Source organism: Petaurus breviceps, unplaced genomic scaffold (assembly GCF_028583685.1).
Source record: "Petaurus breviceps papuanus isolate PSGF00001 unplaced genomic scaffold, PetGlider_PUasm1.0 90779, whole genome shotgun sequence".
Taxonomy (NCBI): domain Eukaryota; kingdom Metazoa; phylum Chordata; class Mammalia; order Diprotodontia; family Petauridae; genus Petaurus; species Petaurus breviceps.
This window is the reverse complement of record NW_027187344.1, coordinates 6,881,933-6,901,476: the sequence shown is the minus strand read 5'-3', so window position 1 is coordinate 6,901,476 and position 19,544 is coordinate 6,881,933. Positions and strand designations below refer to the sequence as shown.

At 45.2% G+C, this 19,544-nt stretch overlaps 1 protein-coding gene across 5 annotated transcripts in view; it reads right to left on the bottom strand.

Annotated features, from left to right (window-relative positions):
* RAPGEF1 (Rap guanine nucleotide exchange factor 1) overlaps positions 1-19,544 on the bottom strand; it is a 190,182-nt gene that overhangs the window by 14,946 nt on the left and 155,692 nt on the right. For 3 of the 5 annotated variants that reach the window (XM_069069313.1, XM_069069314.1, XM_069069317.1), the window contains 9 exons: positions 17,355-17,447; positions 15,306-15,394; positions 13,331-13,442; positions 11,105-11,180; positions 8,777-8,861; positions 5,506-5,598; positions 2,711-2,896; positions 1,351-1,435; positions 1,069-1,163 (listed from right to left, as the gene is read on the bottom strand). In XM_069069313.1, coding sequence (XP_068925414.1) covers positions 1,069-1,163; positions 1,351-1,435; positions 2,711-2,896; positions 5,506-5,598; positions 8,777-8,861; positions 11,105-11,180; positions 13,331-13,442; positions 15,306-15,394; positions 17,355-17,447 — 914 coding nt within the window. The remainder of the gene's footprint in view (positions 1-1,068; positions 1,164-1,350; positions 1,436-2,710; positions 2,897-5,505; positions 5,599-8,776; positions 8,862-11,104; positions 11,181-13,330; positions 13,443-15,305; positions 15,395-17,354; positions 17,448-19,544) is intronic. The other 2 variants (XM_069069316.1, XM_069069318.1) reach the window with 1 other exon arrangement.

Below are 19,544 nucleotides of genomic sequence, written 5' to 3'. Positions count from 1 at the left end.
AGAGAGAGAGAGAGAGACAGAGAGAGAGAGACAGAGAGAGAGAGAGAGAGAGAGAGAGAGAGAGAGAGAGACAGAGAGAGAGAGAGAGAGAGAGAGAGATTTCATACCTGTTCTTGAGAAATGTACAAGCCCCTAAGGGAGATGATGTATTGGAAAAATGAGAAGCATATTGTTCATAGACCCCAGGTTAAGATAGACCATCTTGGAGCATTCTTTTTTTTTGGGGGGGGGAGGGGAGGGTTTCCCCCTCCAAAAAAAGGCAGGGCAATTGGGGTTAAGTGACTTGCCCAAGGTCACATGGCTAGTAAGTGTTAAGTGTCTGAGGCTACATTTGAACTCAGATATTCCTGGGGGGGAGGGGAGGGGGAAGACTGGTGCTCTATTCACTGCTCCACCTAGCGGCCCCCTAAAGAATGGAGCATTCTTTAGATCAAAATCTTTTTCTGATACAAGGGTCCTCCCTGGCCTGGTTATCTTCATTCAGAATAGCTCCATTCTTCAGTTGAGCAAATTAATGAAGATGATGAGATAGATGCCTTGGCAAGAGAAAATAGCTATCTGACAATGGTTTAAAGATATTTAGATGTCTGACTTCCTAGCTGTGGGCTAAGACTAAACCTTCATAAAGAGGAAAGGGAGTTCTTTAGGGCTCCTAAGGTCAAAGTTAAACTTTGGGTTTCTAGTTTTGAAATGGAAATATAATCCTAAGTGCTAAGAATCCCAAAGGAAAGTCCTGAATGGAAGCCTAAACAGAATCACAATCCATGGAATGGCTGAGTGTCCTTCCCTTGTTTACAGAGATGGAAGCCTATTCTATTTAGGGGGTGGCTAGTCTGGTCAGATTGGCTTTGGTTTCCTTGTCCTCAGAATTATATGCCTATAAGGTCATTTCATTTGGGGAATTAGAAAAAATTTCAAAATAATGAATGCTGCCACTTCATCATTCTTTCAAAGTGTTCCCAGGTAGACATGTGCACCCAAGCTTGGCAGCAGGAGGCTGAAGGGATGAGGGTCTGTGAAACACAGAGAGAGAAATGAAGTTGAAGATGCCTCTGTGCCCTTCCTTACCAGTAGGACATGTTATTAAAGTGCTCAGTAAACTGCGTCAAGTTAGGGCTCTTCTCTTCATTCTGCTCTTTTGCCCAAAGCAAAACTTCTGGGATCTGAAAGCAAAAAAGAAGAATGAAATATTCTGACAGCTGGAACACCTTGGTTTTTCATACAACTCAGAGCCTGGCCCAGCCCTTCCCTGACAGCTCACAACCTGCCCCCAAAGGGATGGGGCCATCCCAGGCTTGGCTTCAATCTTCCTCTGGGCCCTCCCCTCGGGACCATGCCTGGGCTCCATACCTCTATCTTATAAAAGAGCTCAGCATCCAATAGTGTCAGCTGCTCAGCAATCTCATGGCTGTGGAAGTCGTGCAGCGTCCCAGGCCTGAAAGAGATGAGGTGGGGCAAGAAATCAGCATTGGCAGACCTGGAGCTGCAGAAGGCTGGTATGGGAAGGGACTGACAATGTTAAGCCTAGATGGGAACACAGGTATGATCTGATCCAACTTGCTCATTTCAAAGATGGGGCAAACAGAGACTCAGTGGGGCCAGTGACCTGACCTTGGTTTTGTGGCTGTTTTACTGCATGGTGCTGCCACCCTCGTGTCTACTGCTTTATGCTTCAGAAAAAGAGTGACCTGCCTCCTCTTCCCTCAAAACACAGGGTTTGATTCCCTTCTCCCTGGTCCCTTCTGACAGTCTCCACACAGCTGAGGGAAAAGTGACCAGGAGAGGTAACTCTGGGAGGTGCTCACTCCAGTACAGCTCGGTATTCTGGTGCACACAGTGGGTCTCACCAACCGTTCTGAGCACTGTTCATAAAGATTAACAGCAACTGAGGCTGGATCTGAGATCTCACTGGTATAAGGAACTTTCAGATAAGGAAATTCCCTCTACAAATACAGGTTATAAATATATTTTTACAGTAAATTTAATTACTTTTCAGGGTATACATAGATGAACACACATACATGATGTTGCACAAATATCAGTGCAGTGTTATTAGTATGCTTAAGATTTTTTTAAGGCACTAAGATTTTCTGGGACACCCTATATAAACTTCCTTTAGAAGAGAATTCAGTGTAGGGGCGCTAATACAATAATCTGATAGTTACTATATGAAAAGGCACACGGTGGAGTGGATCAAGGCTTAACTTTGGAGGAAGTCAGAAAGGTCTGGGTTGAAGTCTTATCTCTCCCACAAACCAGCTGTGTGACCCTGAGCAAGGGGCTGACTCCTTTCAGGGACAGTAATGACATGACAAAACTTCCAAAGTAGCAGTATGTTCTAGGACAGGCAGTCTGGGAAACACAAGGGACTGGTCTCTAGAGGAAACTTACCATAGGTTCATTAAAGCAGTGGATGGAAATGTGGGTGGGAAAAGGTTGCTAAAAAAGCAATGATGTACGGCTCATAGTTTTTGAGCTGGGAGAGATCTCAGAGGCTACCAAGTTCAACTCTCTTATTTTATAACCGAGGAAAGAGAAGCCCAGCAAGGCTAAGGACTGGCACAAGGTCACCTAGGTGGGAAGTGACCGAGCCAGGATCTGAACTCGGGTCTCCTGACTCCCAATCCAGTGCACTGTGCTGTCTCTCCCCTGGCTTGTGCAGGCATAGGAACAGGCTGGGCAGGGCTGGCTTGGGGGTCGGTCTCCTCACCTAGCGGCCACTCCTCGAGCAGCCAGGGGCTGGTCAGAGTTGGCACACTTTAGCATCTTCTTCTGGTTCACTTTGTCCAAGATATTCTTCCGGAGAACTCGGGCGAGGCTCAGCTCCCCACTGCACACTAACCGAAACACTAGCTCCATCAAGAGCTTTAGAATCTCTTCGGTCAATTCCACCAGGCTGAAGTGTGATAAAGAGACCCACATCACCCAGAGGAAGCAAGCAAGAGTCACTTATGACCTACAGATATCTATCTATCTCAAAGAAGTGGCCATGATGGGCCCCTGCGGGCCAAGGCTCGCCTCCCAGGAGAAACAGCCCATTGGGGGCATCCATAACCATGGCAACGGTAAGAGAAACAGACCTTGAGTGGGCACAGGGCTTTGTGAGAGGGCTCACCTTGAAATCAGAGGTAGGGCAACAATTACATTGCAAAAAAAAATGTTTACAAATTCTAAAGGCAGAAGAGCTGAGGGTTAGTGTGAGCATAGGATCTAGAGCTGGGAAAGACATTTTGGTCATGGATGAGGTCCAGAGAGGGGAAATGATGTGCCCAAGGTCACACAGGTAATAACCAACAGAGCTGACAACGTTGGGATGTCTTACGCTTGGGGGTTTCCCTCCCTCTTCCTCTTTTTACTTCTTCTAGCTTCCAATTCTATTTTAAACAGCTCTTGGTGGCTATTTAGGTCAATTCAATTTAAGGAACATTTATTAAACACTCACAGTGTACAAGAGCCTATGGGTACAGAGGAAAAAAAAGGACATAAAGAGCTCCCTTGAAAACTTCATGAGCTAATGGAAGGGGTAACTGAGGTGTGCAGGTGCTATGATATAAAGCCGAATGAGTAACTACAATGGACAGTTCCCACATAGAGCTCAGACATCTGAGGAGACAGAAATCATTTCAGCTGGGGTGTAGAGAGTTCAGGGATGGCTTCATGGAGGAGGTGACATCCAAGCTGGTCCTTGAAAGGGGGAAGTGGAGAGGAAAGAGGACAGACCTTTCAAGGCATGGGAGTAAGGGTGTGGGACAGAGTGAGTAAAGGTGTAAAGGAGATATAGCATAGTGACTGGTACATAGTACATGTTTAATATATTCTCATTCATTCACTCATTCAAAGGAGATGGGAAAGAGTACAAAAAGTAAATAATCCAGTTTGGCTTAATGATAGGTTATATGAATAGGAGCAGTAGCAGATAAAGTGAGAAAGGAATGTTCAACAGACCACTGAGGGCCTTGAATGTCAGGAGAAGTGTATGTTTTCTTTGGAAGGCAATGGGAAGCCACTGAAGGCTTCTGAGAAGAAAGATGTGCTCAGAGTTGTTTGAAATTGGTGCGGATGATGAAAGGGAGAGGGAAGAAACATCATTTCTAGGAGAGGGCAGAAGGAGTTTCTGGGCTGCCAAGGTTGGCCTGGGGCATCTTGGATTATCTTTCCCCTTGGGCACCTAGTTTGTTACTCCAGCATCACACCTCACCTTTGATTCTTTTTTCATCTGGGAAAGTTACAGGGCAATGTTCCTAGCTAAGAGAATCTGTCTCATGGAAGATCATGCCCCAGAGAACTCTGGGGAGCTGTTTCTTTTCTTGGATCGGCATCCTCATCCCACAACTTAGAGGCAGGGACCTCCATGTTTCTGTCCTTGGCTCTTTCTATATTCTCTCTTTTGGTGATTTAATTATATCTTCTATGCAAATAATCCCAACCTTCCCCTAGACCTCTGATCCCCATTATGTACAACTCTTGGTTAACCCTCTCTATCTGTTCTGGCCTGCTGGTGCTTCAAACTCAGCACATCTGAAAACAGACTCATTGCCTCTCCTCCAAAACTTGCCCCTTCCCCATCCTCTCCACTTATGATGGCTGGAGGGGCCTCTCAGTCACCAAAATACCTAAGCCCCAACTCAGTTTTGAATCTTTCCTCTTATCTCCCATAAACTACCAACTGCTAAATCCTATCCATGCTCCTTTGGATCATTTCCTGCATCTTTTAATCCTCATGAAATTCATTCTTTTTTCAGGCTCTCATTCCTCCTTGTCTAGATGACTAGATTAGCTTCCTAAGCAGACTTCTGGCTTTTATGCCTTCCTAACCTTTCTCCCCAACCAATTCCGATTGATCTCTTCTGTCCCAAGATGTTCACAGTTCTTTGCCTCTAATCACATTCTGCCTTGTAGCATAGCTATGTAGTTCATGGTTTTTCCATCAGTAGATTGTGGATTTCTTGAGAAAGGTGTTTACTGCAGATGTCTTTGTATCTCCAGGACTGACACAGCACCTTACACACTATAGGTACTTGCTAAGTGTCTGTTAAATGAAGGAATGAGCTCCTTCCCTGATACTGACGAGCCTCATTACTCTGGCTGAGGGAGGTCAGGTTTTAGATAGGCAGAATTATCATATGACTCATATGATAATCTTTAAATGATATATATGTTTCTTTAAAGGATGCAATGCAGCTCACTGGGTTTGGTACTATGAACACAATAAAGACATAGGCCCTGTTTCCAATTAGTTTCTATCCCAAGCAGACAGGTGAAAAGACAAAAAAATGAGAGGAAAAAATAATCAAAAGCCATCACGGCTTGCATGCCCTAGTAGAGACTATAGTTCTGGAAGCCAGTACTAAGTGTGGAGGGAAGGGGCAGGCCAACCTAGGGGCAAACCCTCCCAGCAGAGGAAATGTCTTGGAATATCAGAGCATAAAGAATCGGCCATTGGCTTGTGTCCTTCTGTCCCCAACCCCGCTCCCTGCTGAAGACAAAGGGAACAAGAGAGCTTACCACAGTTCGTCCACTACCCGTACCAGCACGAAGAAGGTATTCTTGCTGACTCGCTTCTTGAACGTGTCAGGGAAGGGGCAGAATTTCTCATATGTAGAGCATGTGCTAAGGAAGTTAACTCTCATTTTGACACAGCTAGTGGGAAGGGAGGAGCTGACGACCTTTAGGCCTCACAGAACCAATCTGGCTGGGCTGCTTCTGTCAGTTAGGTCAATTCAGTTTTTAGTGAGATGAATTTCTGGAAAGGCCAGAGAGCAGGGAGGTCAACCCCCCCTGGCTGGGCTCTAAGTGTCCAATTCTGCCTTGAGAAACATGAGGGATGTAGAGAAGGATCAAAACAAAAAGGATGAAAAGCCCTGGGAGGAGCAGGCAGTGAAGGGTGTGTGAGTGGTGTGAGTGTCTCTATAACATGGACTAACTACAGACCGTTAGGATTAGAAGGAACTCCGGATCCAATCTCCAACCTTGTGCAGGAATGTATTTTATATTTCCAGAGAAGGGAAGCTCACTGTCCCATGAGGCAGCCAAGCCCATGGTGTGACAGGTCGATGCCAGCTGCTCTCTTGGGCAGGGAGAGAGAGCCTGGTGTCATGCCCTGGATCTGGAGGCAGATGACCTGGGTTTGACTATTCCCAGCTCTGCTGTTGAATGCTGCCTGTTTGATCTCAGGCAGCTCAGTCTGGGTCTCAGTTTCCTCATATGTAAAACGAGGATATCAGACTAGATGATTTTTGAGGTCCGTTCTGACTTTAGATCCAGGATGCAGCGTGATTCCACAAACTCTACCTCTCTTTGGTTCCCTATACTCAAGCACTACTTATAATTTGGCTTTCAGGAGGCACACAGAAGGTCAGCTTCTTCTCCCATGTGACAATCCTTCAGATACTTGGAAATGTTGGTCTCCAACTATCCTAGGGCTCCCCCTAAGCCATCTCTTCTCTAGGCTGAACATCCTTGGCCCCCCTTGACTGTTCTTCTGTGAGGCACCATTTCCAGACTATCCTAGTCTCCCTTTTCTGGGGGTGTTCCAGATCCTCTATGTCCTCTGTAAAAGGGAACACATCTAGACGTACATATAAGCCTCCAGATCAGGCAGAGGTTCTGAAGCAGGTGTCTGTGAACTTGTTTTAAAATTATTCTGATAACTCTTATTTCAACACAACTGTTTTCCTTTGTCATTCTATGTGTTTTATTTTGTGTATTTAAGAACTTTATCCGAGAAAGGGTTCATAGGCTTCACCAGACTTGCCAGGGGGGGCGGGCAGGAGTCACAAAGATGAAGAAGCCCTGCTCTAGAGTATGAGTCAGTGTTGGCATAATGGACGGAGTGCTAGATTTATAGTCACAAAGAGCAAGGTTTAGATCCTGGCTGTGCAGATTGCTACCAATGTGATTCTAAGCCACTCTGGCTCTCTGAGCCTCCTGGGCCTAACTCGATGATCCTCAGATGTCTAACTCTTGTAGAGTATACTGGGACAATCACCTCATTTTGTTCTTCAAATTCTGGGCCAGACATGGGCAGGGATGGCTTTGTACCTGTGACTTCATTGGTTTAGGTAGGTGAAATTGCCTGGGGCCCTGAGTGTGGTCCCCTTCATTATAGTTCTATGATGGTAGCTGAAGATCCCCTAAGCCTTTTTCCTCAGCAGCCATTCCAGTTGGTTCATATCGAGCTTCAGGTCAACTAAAATGACCAGTCTCTTATTCACATGGATGGCTGATGGGGTGGGTGTCCTCAGGAGGATATGTTTTTAGAACTGAAATTTAGAAGACTTGAAGGAGAGCCAGCAGGGGAAGGCTGCTCCCAAGAGGAGAAGGGTTGTGTAGAGACACTGAACTCTGGAAGCAGCAGGGCCACAGGATGGTCACAGGGCCCTGGTGATGGGCAGTGGAAGTGGGATTCTCTCCTTGTGTTGAAACAATAATTGCATCTGTCCAGTAGATGGCAGTGTTGAGCCATGAGGCTGGAAGGTCTATGCTGCCAGCCATCAGGGCTTCCTCAGGAAGCTTCTAGCAGGAAAACAGCAGCCGGGCAGACTTGGCATCCAGGAACAGAGGAGGGAGAGGGGCGTGGGCTCTGGTGGGCCAGCCCAGCAAGCAGAGCCCTTGGTGCGGCAGGGTATCAGACAGCAGAACTCACAATGCGCTCAGGTTTGTGGTGGCTTTCCCAAACGCTGTTGCTGTTCCTGGTCCTGCTCCAAGGCCAAGCAGGGTGAGGGCGTGCTGGAGGAGGGCAGTCACGCTCCAGGCTAACTTCTCTCCAGCAGCTTCTCCAGCCAGTCCTCATTCCTGTGCGGCCTAACTCCTCTTATGCCACCAAGTCACCTAGAGGGCTTTAAGGTCTGCAAAGGGCTTTCTTCAGGGCAGCCTCAAATATCTGCCTCACCCAGGTCTGAGCTGGTGAGCCATCAGGACCAAGGCATCCCGGGGGTCTGACAGGCTCTGCAGAATGTGAGAGGAGCAGGGGGCCAGGCCTGGGAAGGCTGTGGGTGTGGGGAGTGTGCTCACACAAGTACCAGGGCATCTAGAAATGAGGACTATCAGTCAGCCAGCTCCAACCACTTCCTGCCCTCCTCAGGAAGCATCACTCGGTATTGCCCAAAGCTGGAGGGCTGAGGGGAGGTAGGTGAATGATGCTTCCTGACCCTGCCACCTCCTACATCGGGATCTTCCGACTTGTTCAGGGTGAGAACTCTGCTGCACACCTGAGACCTCATGCCTAAGCCGGCCTGGAACGATGACGATGACGATGCTTAAAACTGCCAGGACTATGGCCAGTCTGGAGGAGACTTCAGAGGCCATGAAGCTTAATCCTACCTGAACTGGAATTCCCTCAACATCCCTGACAAGCAGCAATCCAGGCTTTTCCTGAAGACCACCAGCACCCTACCCATCATACCGTGCAGCCTTTCCAAGTTAAACCCCCCCCCCCCCCGAAGCCCACACTTGCCAAGGTTACACATTCCCAGGTCCTTCCAGTCCATCCCTGGGAGGGCATGTTTTTCAGGACCTTTCCGGCTACCTTCCACCCCTGCTCCAGGTTATGCTGTGGCCTTTCTAGTTGAAGCTCACAAGTGCAAATGTTGAGGGACACAAGGAGTGGGGCATGGCCTAATTCGGCCATGAAAACTTCCCTTAATCACAATTCCCTGGCTAACAGAACTCTTCCTTCATAGCCCCCTCAGAGCTTTCCAACTCAATCACCTAAGTATTATGGAGGTGGGGGCGGGGAACGACTTGAACAGTACTGATGGCACTACATAAAGGATATCTATACTGTAGCTTCTTAATGAGCTCCTCAGGGGTGATAAACGTCCTGTAGGTTGTCAAAAAGGCTTCACAGTACAAAACCAAATCTAAAAAGGAGGGAAAAAAGTGATCATTCACTGGGCTTTGACATAACACCCTCTGCCCTTACTTTGAACCTCTACCTCTGAGAAAATTTTTAAAAGACCCCCAAAGTCTTAAGCAAAGCACCTCCCTCCTCTCCTTCCCTCCGCCCCCATCACTTTGCATGGAAGGGCAGTGGAGTAGACATGATTTGGAAGTGTGAAGCCCTAGGTGCCTGGCCTGGCTTTGCCACTGGCTCACTTTGTGACCTTGGGAAAATCACTTAACCATTCTGGGCAGTAGTTTCCTTCTCCATGAAATGAAGGTTCCTCTCTAAGCTCCCATTCAGATCTCACATTCTAGGTTCTGCAGTAAGAGAAAAAAGGTCTCCCATTTCCCTTTTTAGTCGCTTAGAAAAATGGGTGAAACAACTAGGGTAAGAAATCTTCATTATAAGTGAGTGTAGTGAGGAGCCCCAGCCCAGGGGGACAAGGCTACCATCAGCCTAGGTAAAAAAGGGAAAGGGCCACAGTCTCTTCTGGCCTGGCACAGGAGATCAGGCTTTCAGCTGTGCTCAAGAAGCTTCAATAGCTCTCAGTATTACTAGGATAAAATACAAACTCTTTTGGGGTTTAAAACCCTTCATCTCCTGGTGCTTACTTTCCCCACCTTTATATGCTGGCCAAACTGGCCTGGGCCGCCTGCTGCATCTGACATTCCTTCCCTCCTGTCTGTGCCTTTGAGAAGGGAGTCCCTTATGTCCAGAGGGCTCTTCTCCACCTCTTCCTTGTAGCAGCCTTAGCTCCCTTTGAGGCTCATATGGGCCACCTCTTTCTGGAATATGTGATCTTTCCTGACTTCCCCCCAACTGTTGGTGTTCTCCCATGCTCCAAAATGACTCTGTACGTATTTTCCATTTACTCATCTTTACATCTCTTCAACCCCTGCCCTCCACTGCCTCCATAGTGTAGTCTACAAGCTCCTTGAGGGCAGGGACTATGTCATTTTTACTTCTGTATCCTTAGTCCTCAGGCAGTGCTTTGTAGATGCTTAGTGAATATTAAATGAATAAATGAGAGAGCCTGGGGAAAGTTTGTGTAAAGACCTGCATTAATCTTAATTCATAGGGTTAAAGATTTAGACTAAAAGGGACCTAAAAAAATATCTAGACCAGTGCTATCAAACACTGACTTAGAAAACCACAAATTTACATTATCTGTGTTGTGCTGTATTCATATTTATTTTGTTAAACATTTCCTACTACATTTTAATCTATTTCTGTGGCCTGTTCATAGCTTTGCCACTAGTTTGACACCTCTGATCTAGTCTAATCTCCACCATTTACAGATAAGGAAACTGAAAATGAGAAGGTTAAACGACTGGTCCAAGGTCTCACAGGTAGAAGGGAGTAGCAGAGCTGGGTCATGACTTCAAATCTAGTGTTCTCTATGTCAGAGGGACTTTTAATTCTACCAAAAGAGGCACTTTTCTCATATCCCACCTCCTCCTATGTGGGCAGCATTTCTGTGAAGATGATAGAATCAAGCACTTTGTATACTGGATGGGAGGCTTAGGTCCTGGAAATGGACTCTGAGCTCGTTCTACCCTGCTAGAATAAAAGCTCCTAAAGGGCAGGGACTCATCTGTTTTGTCTCTGTATTCCCAGCGCTTGGCAGTGCTGGGCACACAGTAGGTACTTAAAAAGTGCTTGTTGCTTGATGGATCATTTGGTCTGGTTTCCTCATTACAGACAAGGAAGGGACACCCAGTGAGGTTAAGGGACTCCTCTACCTGTTATATTTCACCAGAGAGGACAATGAACTCCTTTCCAACAATCTCCTAGGAATGCACATGAATGAAGTCCTCACAGCTTGAGACTGGATTAATATAGTGGGATGAAGTACTTTTCACAATGAAAAGTGTGTAACACAACAATGGCCCATTGTTCCTCCCTTACAAAGATAATGTTGATGACCCGGCGCTGATAAGACATGCCATTCTGCATTGTTCTTCTAGTGCTAGGGATGAATTTTCTGATTCTTATACGTTCATTTGCTTGAATTTCCCCTATGGTCAAGGGCACATATCTTCAAACAACTAACTCCTGCCTGTGGGGCAGGCCGTGCTCATGAAAAAGAACAATGCTACCAGTCCAGAGAGGGGCTGAACCAAGACTGGACTTGTTAGCATCATGTTCTTGCTTCTTGGGCACAGGCCAGGGCTAAACAGTATTGCAGGGTCTCACTCCCTAACAGTCAAGTTCACTCACCTTTTCTGTCGGTCTCAGTTGCATGGACCAGCAGTATATCCCCAGATCCCCCACGGACATCCGGCCCATCATCACCCTGTAATGAAAACAGAAATGGGTGATACAGGGTAGGGGGGAAACTCCCAAATCTCAGTTCAGTCTCACATAAGGGTTTAGGGCTGTGAACACAAAAGTTACAGAGTGGTTAGGGCAGGCACATCAAACAAAAGATCACTGAACAAATAGATAGAGTCATAAATAATGTAACCCAATGAAGGTTCTAGTTCAGTGGCCAAGAGTGGAAAAACAGGACTTTAGGGGTCTTGGACATGAGCTCATTCTTATGTGCCCATGAGGAGGAAATGGGGGTAAGAACTTGGGGTTCTCAGGCATGGGTGGGTCAGGGCACTGAGCCACTTGACAATGGGACAATACTAATTTTATCTCCACATCTTACTAGTATGTGTTGAATTCAAGCAACAGGGAAGATGGGAAGGTTGTAAAAGATAATCTGAAAAGTGACTAGTGAGAGACAGGAAATGGCTGAGGTGGGCATCAGCCTCCCACGAAGTTCAGGTTCACTCCACCCTTCCAAGAGGGTTCTGTGCACAGGTCTCTTCCCGAGCTGGATCTGTTTCTGTGTGCAGGTGTTTTGCTGGTCACTACTTGGCCACAACAATACATCCACAGGACCTTTTACTAGAGGACCATAAAGAACCTTATGCTTTGTTCAACTGCCACTCAAACCACCTCATGAGATACAGGGGAGTCAGTCTAGCTTCCATTGCTTGGGTGAAGAATGGAACAAAAAAGAAAAAAAACAGTCAGAGGGCTGGTGTCAGGGCTATACACGGAACCTAGGGTCTTGCAGTGTGGGCTCTAACCACCAAACGTTTGTATATTATGTCTTCTTGGAGCCAAATAAAGATCAAATATCGCCCCCCTTCTGATGCTTAGGGCAAACACTCCTTAGCAGCACCTGGGATCCTTAGGCACTTATGCCTTCCTTCTGTCCAGAGTGCTAGAAGCACCTGACATTTCTAGCTGCAGGGTGGATGGGCCCATAATATGATTTTTCAGGTGAAATTCTGGCAAGGGTCATGAAATAGCACTTAGGGGATTATTAATGGCTTAGCCCTCTCTTCAGTGGATCCCAGCTGTCAAAGTGAGCCTCGTATAAGTGCTGGCCAGTGATAGATTGCTGCCCTTCTACACTCCTTGACATGCTGAAAGCTTTTCAGCATGAATGCATTACTGTACTGGCCCTGAGTCAGGGAGAGTCAGTCTGGTACATCAGCATCCCAAGAAGGATGTCTATTTGCCTGCCTGCCTCGATTCCAGAGCCCAGAAGCAGTGCTAGTTCCTTAAGGGATGGCCAGGCTACTCTGTCAAGATTTCAATTTCTGAAGCTCCTTGTTAACACAGATGGACTGCTGCCACAGTATCAGGGTGTGATTGCCACATTTAATTAATAATGATGCTCAGGACAGGGAGCAGACATGATTATACTGGCATAAGAAACTCCCTCGACCATTGCAGGTTGACACCTTCTCTGTAATTTAGCCTTAGGGAGCTGCCGAGAGCACTGATGGGGCAAATGACTTGCCTGGTCACTTAGTACGTGGCCAGTAGGTAAGCACAAGTATGTGGAAGAGGCAGGATTGGATCCAAGTGCCCCTGGTTTCAAGGTTGGTTCTCTGTCTACTATTTGAAAATAATAACAACCGATGTTTACACAACACTTTTTATAGATCATCTCAGCTGTGTCATGCAGCTACTCCCTAAAGGAGCATTCGTTCTGTTTTGTAGATGAGGAAACTGAGGCTCAGAGAGATTAAATGATTTTGCCCATTTTGCCCCAGCAAACAGCTGGATGTGGAGTCAGATCTTCCTGGCATGAAGCCCAGCATGTTATCTACTCAGCCATGCTGCTTCTTCAACAAAGAGGCAAGAGATGGAGGAAACTTGTCATGGCAGTGGTGGGTTTCATGAATTTCTATCTGTAGGCCTGAAGATGCAGAGAAGCCAGTTTGATGCTGTACAAAGCAGGGAAGTAACCACCATTTTCTCCAGCTGGTGGGAATCCTCGTAGCCTCTGGTAGCATGGGCTACCCTCAGTCACCTGGTCTTTGCTATTTAAGTTCCCTGGAGGTTGGAAACCACCCAAAGCCCACTTCCCCCTCTCTCCAGCTGTGTAAAATTCTCTGAAACTGGAGGTTTTTAAAGGGAACAGCCTAAATTACCCACCTCTTGCTTTAACGTCAACCTGGCCATAATTTCATTGTGGTCAATCAGAGAGAGCTCGTCTACTTCCTCCTCAGACTGGGTCGATTCCAAACCATCTGGGGACTTCAGCTGCCTGGAAGAGGAAGGGTGATGGTCAAGGCTCTTAGAGATTCAAGAATGGGCAAGGCAAGGAAGTGATAAATGAGTTTGGATGATGGATGAGGCTCTCTAGGCTTCACTGAGCCCTAAGAGGTAAAGGGAATCATGACAGAATTAGTTCACCAACAAGTATTTATTAAGCTCTGACTACGTGTCAGGAATTGTAGACACAAGTACAAAAGGAAAAACAATCCTTATTCTCCAGAAGCTTACATTTTTTTTGGCTTTTTTTTTGGAGGGGGGAAGGCAGGGCAATTCGGGTTAAATGACTTGCCCAAGGACACATGGCTAGCGTTAAGTATCTGAGGCCACATTTGAACTCAGGTCCTCCCACTCCAGGGCCAGTACTCTACTCACTGCACCACCTAGCTGCCCCAGAAGCTTATATTCTAATGGAGAACACAAGTTCCTATAGAAATATATATGGCACAAAGCACGGGAATTGGAAGTTAGGACATGGGTGACCTTAGATAAAATGCTTCCCTTCCATGGGACTCAGTTTCTTCATCTGTAAGATGAGAGTCCAGTTTTATTATCTCTTAGGTACCTTCTATTGTTTTTTAAAGCCTGATTCTAGTCAGTTACAATATTTTGTTTTAGGGTGATTAAAAAAAAATCCTCATTGCTGATTGTTGATGTTAGCAGAATTTTTTAAGAACAGCTGCATTTTGTTTGTTGAATTTAATGTGGATGAAATCATTGCATTCTTACTTGTACAGAGTGACTTAGGATGAGAAGTATTTCATAGGTTCATAGATTTAAAGGCAGAAGAGACGTTAGACGTCATCAAATTCAATCCCTTTATTTTAGAATTAAGGAAAATGAAGCCCAGAGGAGGTAAAATAATGATGACGAGAGCTAGCATTTATACAGCACCTACTATGTGCCAGGCACTGGCAAATATTATCTCATCCGAGGCTCATAATAACTTTGGGAGGTAGGTGCTATCAGTATTGCCATTTTACAGATGAGGAAACTAAGGCAAACAGAGGTTAAGTGACTTGCTCAGGGTAATATAGCTTATAAGTGTGAGCCAAATTTGAATTCAGGTACATAATTTACTACTTGTTTTCAGGGCCAAGACTAACTCTTGGGCCATCTGACCGGTAGGCCAGCGTTCTTTCTGCTAGAATAGGGGTTCTTCACCAACTTTGTGCTGTGGAGCCTTCTGGCAGTCTAGGTAAGCCCATGGACTTCTTCTAATAATAATGTTTTTAGACATCTGAAGGAAATGCTAAATTTCACCTAGAGGTTAGTGAAAATAAAGATGTAATTTTTTTCTTTCCCTTCAAGTCCAAAGATGCCCAGAAATCTATCCATAGACCCCTTGGGACTCCAGGTTGAGAACCACTGTGCTAAGCCCATAGGGAAAATAGTCTAACCCTATCCCCACCCCTAGAAATAACAGCTCTGAGCATCTGCCTTCCAGACGGCCTATCTGCAGTTGTGCCTTCATAAAAGGACAAGGAGAAGCTGGCACTGCAGTTCATTTTGTCTTTCCTTTGAGAGGACTCTATGCAACTCAGAAAGTTCCATTTTCCAGTCCATGAAGGGCAGAGGGAGGACAGACTAGATGTTCTGGCACCATTATTTGCTAGTTCATTTTAAAAAAATGAAAAATCTCTCCTAACCAAAAAAAAAATCCTTTAAAATGAGAGCAGCCTGTGTGGCCTTTCCCACTCCAACAAAGTAAAGTCCAGGTCTACTGGCATACCAAGTGGCGGGGAGGAAACTCTGCCTTTCCATGGAGCTGACTGGCCTCTGATTTTTTTTGAGTGGATCCAAGGATGGAGAGAGGTGAGTAAGAGGAGATGGCTCCAGTGGATACAGTTCTTACCTCTCTCCACCTTCTCTGTTTTCTTTCCCAGAGGTGCTGCCATGTAAGGAGGAATCTTTGGGGTGTCCGTCTCTTGTAGCTGGTGATTCCTGAAAAAGGAAACAAGGTTTTGGTCATAACACTAGCATTAGGGTCGCTCTGGTCTCCTAGCATTCTTGCCTTCATGTTCTTATGTGGTTTAATGTTCTTATGAGATGGAACCTCAGAGTTAATTACATAAGAAACTTGTGAGCTTCACTTGGGACTAACATTTTTGCCTCTTGGCTTTTTTTCTGACCCTATGAAAAGACACCAATAATTATAACACATTATCAGTTGCCAACCAGAATGAAATCAAATAAACCAATCACCTTTTGGAAGATCTCTTAAGAAACCTTTGCTCACTTTCCAGTTAATGAAAAGCCTTATGTTAAGCTCAAGTCATCTTTGATTTGACCGGAAAACTGTCTTTTCCAGTTTTTTGCTCCCTGTGGATCACCTTGCCAAAGCATATTCATGCATGTGCATAATGAATCACTTGAAGTGGCTGCATGACTTGAATTGTGCACACTACTAGAGTTTATGGTTATATGTAAAATATAGGTTTCAGCCCAATGGAAATATGCAAAGAAAATTAAAATACTTTGACCTTCTTGGGATTCAAGGTTTACACCAATTCAGGCAGGGATGTATAAGCTCTCTTCCCCTACTTTCTCTTTCTCAGGATCTCCCAACTTATGCAACTCTGTAAAAATAATGAAACTCCAACATTGTGGTTTGTTGTACTAGAGGTGATGCTGTCAGTGCGACAGCAGGAGGAGAGTTCGAAGAGAAGAAAAACGTGGCACCTGCAGTTGGCCATTGATTAGAGAGGGAAAACAGCCAAGAAAAGTAAATCAGAATTTTTCTTCTCTCATGCACAGATGGATTTGGACCAGGCCACCAGAGGAGGATGATGACTTTGGACTGGGAGCATAAGGAAAGAAACATCCTAGATCCCTTAGCATTGGCAGGCCCAGGTCTATCAGCTGCAAATGCCCAGATATTCTGAGATGAACTGTAACACTGTAAACTCTGAGCTCTGTCTTGCTCAGTGTGAGCACAGAAGGATTTTTTTTTGGGGGGGTGGGCATAAAAGAGAGAGCACGAACACTCGGTAAGACTTTGGGTTTGTCTTAATGATAAAAAAAGGAAGACCAAACTTTTTGAGTGACAGGATCAAGACTAAGTGCTCAATAATGAAATAACAAGATCAAAACTTGTGGTATTGGTGGCCCCGGCAAAAGCAGATGGCCTTAAGAGAGCCTTTTTGTGTTACCCCTTCAGCAAGGGCCCAAGGAGTTGCCTTCTGGTGTCACTGGGTTTCCGTTTTTCTGCTGTCACGCGGTTTCTGAAGGATGATGCTTTTTTTACTTGAGCCTGCCTTACTAAATCAAAACCAGAAAGAATGTTCAGAATAACTGTTGTTCCTCAAGTGTCATGAATGGAAGCAATGATGGAATGAAGATAGAGATGTCAAATAATCCGTCAAATGGCTACATGTGCAGTGTATGCATAAACACAGAAGCCACTGCCCTGGGTGATGCACTCAGGATTCTGGAAGGAATTTACTACTGTTTGTTAGGATCAGTACACATGCTGAAGACGAGGAAGAAGAAATGGTTTGAGAAGGGATGCTCAGTCTTGGGGTGGGAGAAGTTACATTCTCTATTCTACTAGGGCAGGATGGGAGACTCTTTACCACAGAAGGTGGGATAGGGAGAAGCCCCATAGAGACATTTCAGTAGAAGGCCCAGACCTATCACCAAGACTGCCACATGCATCAAAGCAAATGCCAAAGGAAAACCACTGCCGAGGAAAAAGTCACCAAAGCCTGAAAAGAAGCAAAGATGTTTCTGCTCTGCATCTGAATGGGGCTATACTCCATTCACATGGCAGTGGGTAAGTCAGCACAGCCACACAGAAGCATCCTAATGGAGGATGGGGAGGCTTGGAGAAAGCAGGCTGCCCCACCCCATGTGAACTCAGCATGCACCAAAAGCTTCTTTCTGCCTTCTGTACATTACTTACTCCTTCAGAGTGAGGGAGTTCCCCGTTGCTTTGGCCAGAGGAATACAGATTGACATATTCACCCTCACCAGCATCCTCACTGGCATTTTCGCTCTATGGGAGACAGGATGAAAGGAAAGACATGTGTTGGAGCCTGGCAGCAGCCCCGCAAGTCCAGCGTGAGTAGCCAACAGAGCAGATCCTGATTTGATGACCTCTTTCCTTAGAGAGGAAGGGTATTTCTGCTCATAGGGAATCATGTCCTCTGGGTAAGAGGGCAGAGACCCCATCCCCACTTCTGGTCTCTGCACTAGTGTTGCCAAAAATGTAAACATCCTTGTGACTACTCTCAGAGAGATGACAAAGTAGGACCTTTTGAAGAACAAGCGGTAGAGGAAACATTAGGCCCCCAGCTCAGCTGGAGAAGATGTTGATGTGGAAAGAGAAGGTCTGGCAACAGGTGCATACGTGGTAATGTGTGTGAGACCCATTTGGCACAAGGCAAAGTCAAGCCTGGGTTTTCTCTTTGCCCTTTCTACCAACAGAGTGGCAGCCCCCCCCGGCCCCCCCCCCCCCCCCCCCCCCCCCCCATGCTGACTCACACAGCAGTTTAAGGGAACCAAGGCAACTGGCCTTAAAGGCTTTTGAGTCCCTTCCTGCAGCTAAACAAGGAACTTGCCTGCATGGTCCTTACTTCCCAAGGCGTATGCAATTTAAAGGAAAATGTGATCATCTAGAAACAGAACGAGAATCTAAGAGGGATTTTCTTTAATATATGTTAAGATCTGGCCAGTTACTCGACTAAATAATCACCTTGTGATATGTGAGATGCAATGGAAAGAGCCCCTTCCTCTGCTCCCAGGCTTTCCAGTCTTCTCACACCTTCAATCACAACACATACACTTCAATCCGGGGACTTTTCTGTGCCTCAAACAAGACACTCCATCCCCAGACTTGAGGCATTTTCTCTGTCTAGAATGTTCTCCCTCCTTACTTGTCTCCTGGCTTCCTTCAAGTCACATCTTCTACAGGAAGCCTTTCTCAACCCCTCTTAATTCTAATGCATTCCCTCTTCTAATTATTTCCTATATGAAGTTTGTTTGCTGTTTTCCCCACTAGACTTGTGAGCTCGAGGACAGGGACTGTCTTTTATTTGTATAAAACCTGTTAAATTTAATGTAATCAAAATTATCCATTTTACACCTAATTTTGCTCTGTCTCTTCATTATTCATACACTGTTTTCTTATTTTTAAGTTTGATAAGTAATATGTTCCATGTTCTTCTAATTTTCTTGTAATATCTCTCTTTATATCTAGGTGACATATTCATTTTGACCTCATCTTGGTAAATGGTATAAGATATTGGTCTATGTCCAGTTTCTGCCATACTGCTTTCCAGTTTTCCCAACAATTTTTAAACAAATAATGAATTCTTATCCCCAAATCTTAAGTCTTTATACCTGCCAAATACAAGGTTATATATTTATTTGCTGCTATTCCACTGATCAACCTTTCTATTTCTTAGCCAGTACCAGATAGTTTTGATAATTACTGCCTTATATTATAGTTTTAGATCTGGTACTGCTAAACCTTCTTCCTTTGCTTTTTTTTCTTTCCTCTATTTCCTTTGATAATCTTGACTTTTGGTTCTTCCAAATGAATTCTGTTATTGTTTTTTCTAATTCAGTTAAATATATTTTTTAGTAATTTAATTGGGACGTCACTATATATAAATTAGTTTGGGTAAAGTTGCTATTTTTACTATATTGGCTCTGCCTACTTATGAACAACAGGTATCTATTGCCTTTCTATATCCCCAGCACTTAGCAAAATGCCTGGCAAATAGTAGGTGCTTAATAATTTCATTCGACTGACTGGCTTAATGTGAACTTTGTTATATAAAACTGAATTTTAGACTTAAGTGTAGACATTGTGTTTTCACATAGTCAATATTATTTCACAATCTCATGGAATATTAGTGTCAGAAGGAACTTCAGAGAATACAGAAATCTAACCCAACCCCTTCATTTTACAGGTTAGGAAACTGCAACTTTCTCAAGGTCATACTGCTAGCAAAAGGATCTGCTCATTCAACCCAGGTTGCCTCATTTCCAAGATAAGTGATCTCTATGCTACAATCACACCTTCCTGCCCGAAATCTGAATCTCTCTCTCTCTCTCTCTCTCTCTCTCTCTCTCTCTCTCTCTCTCT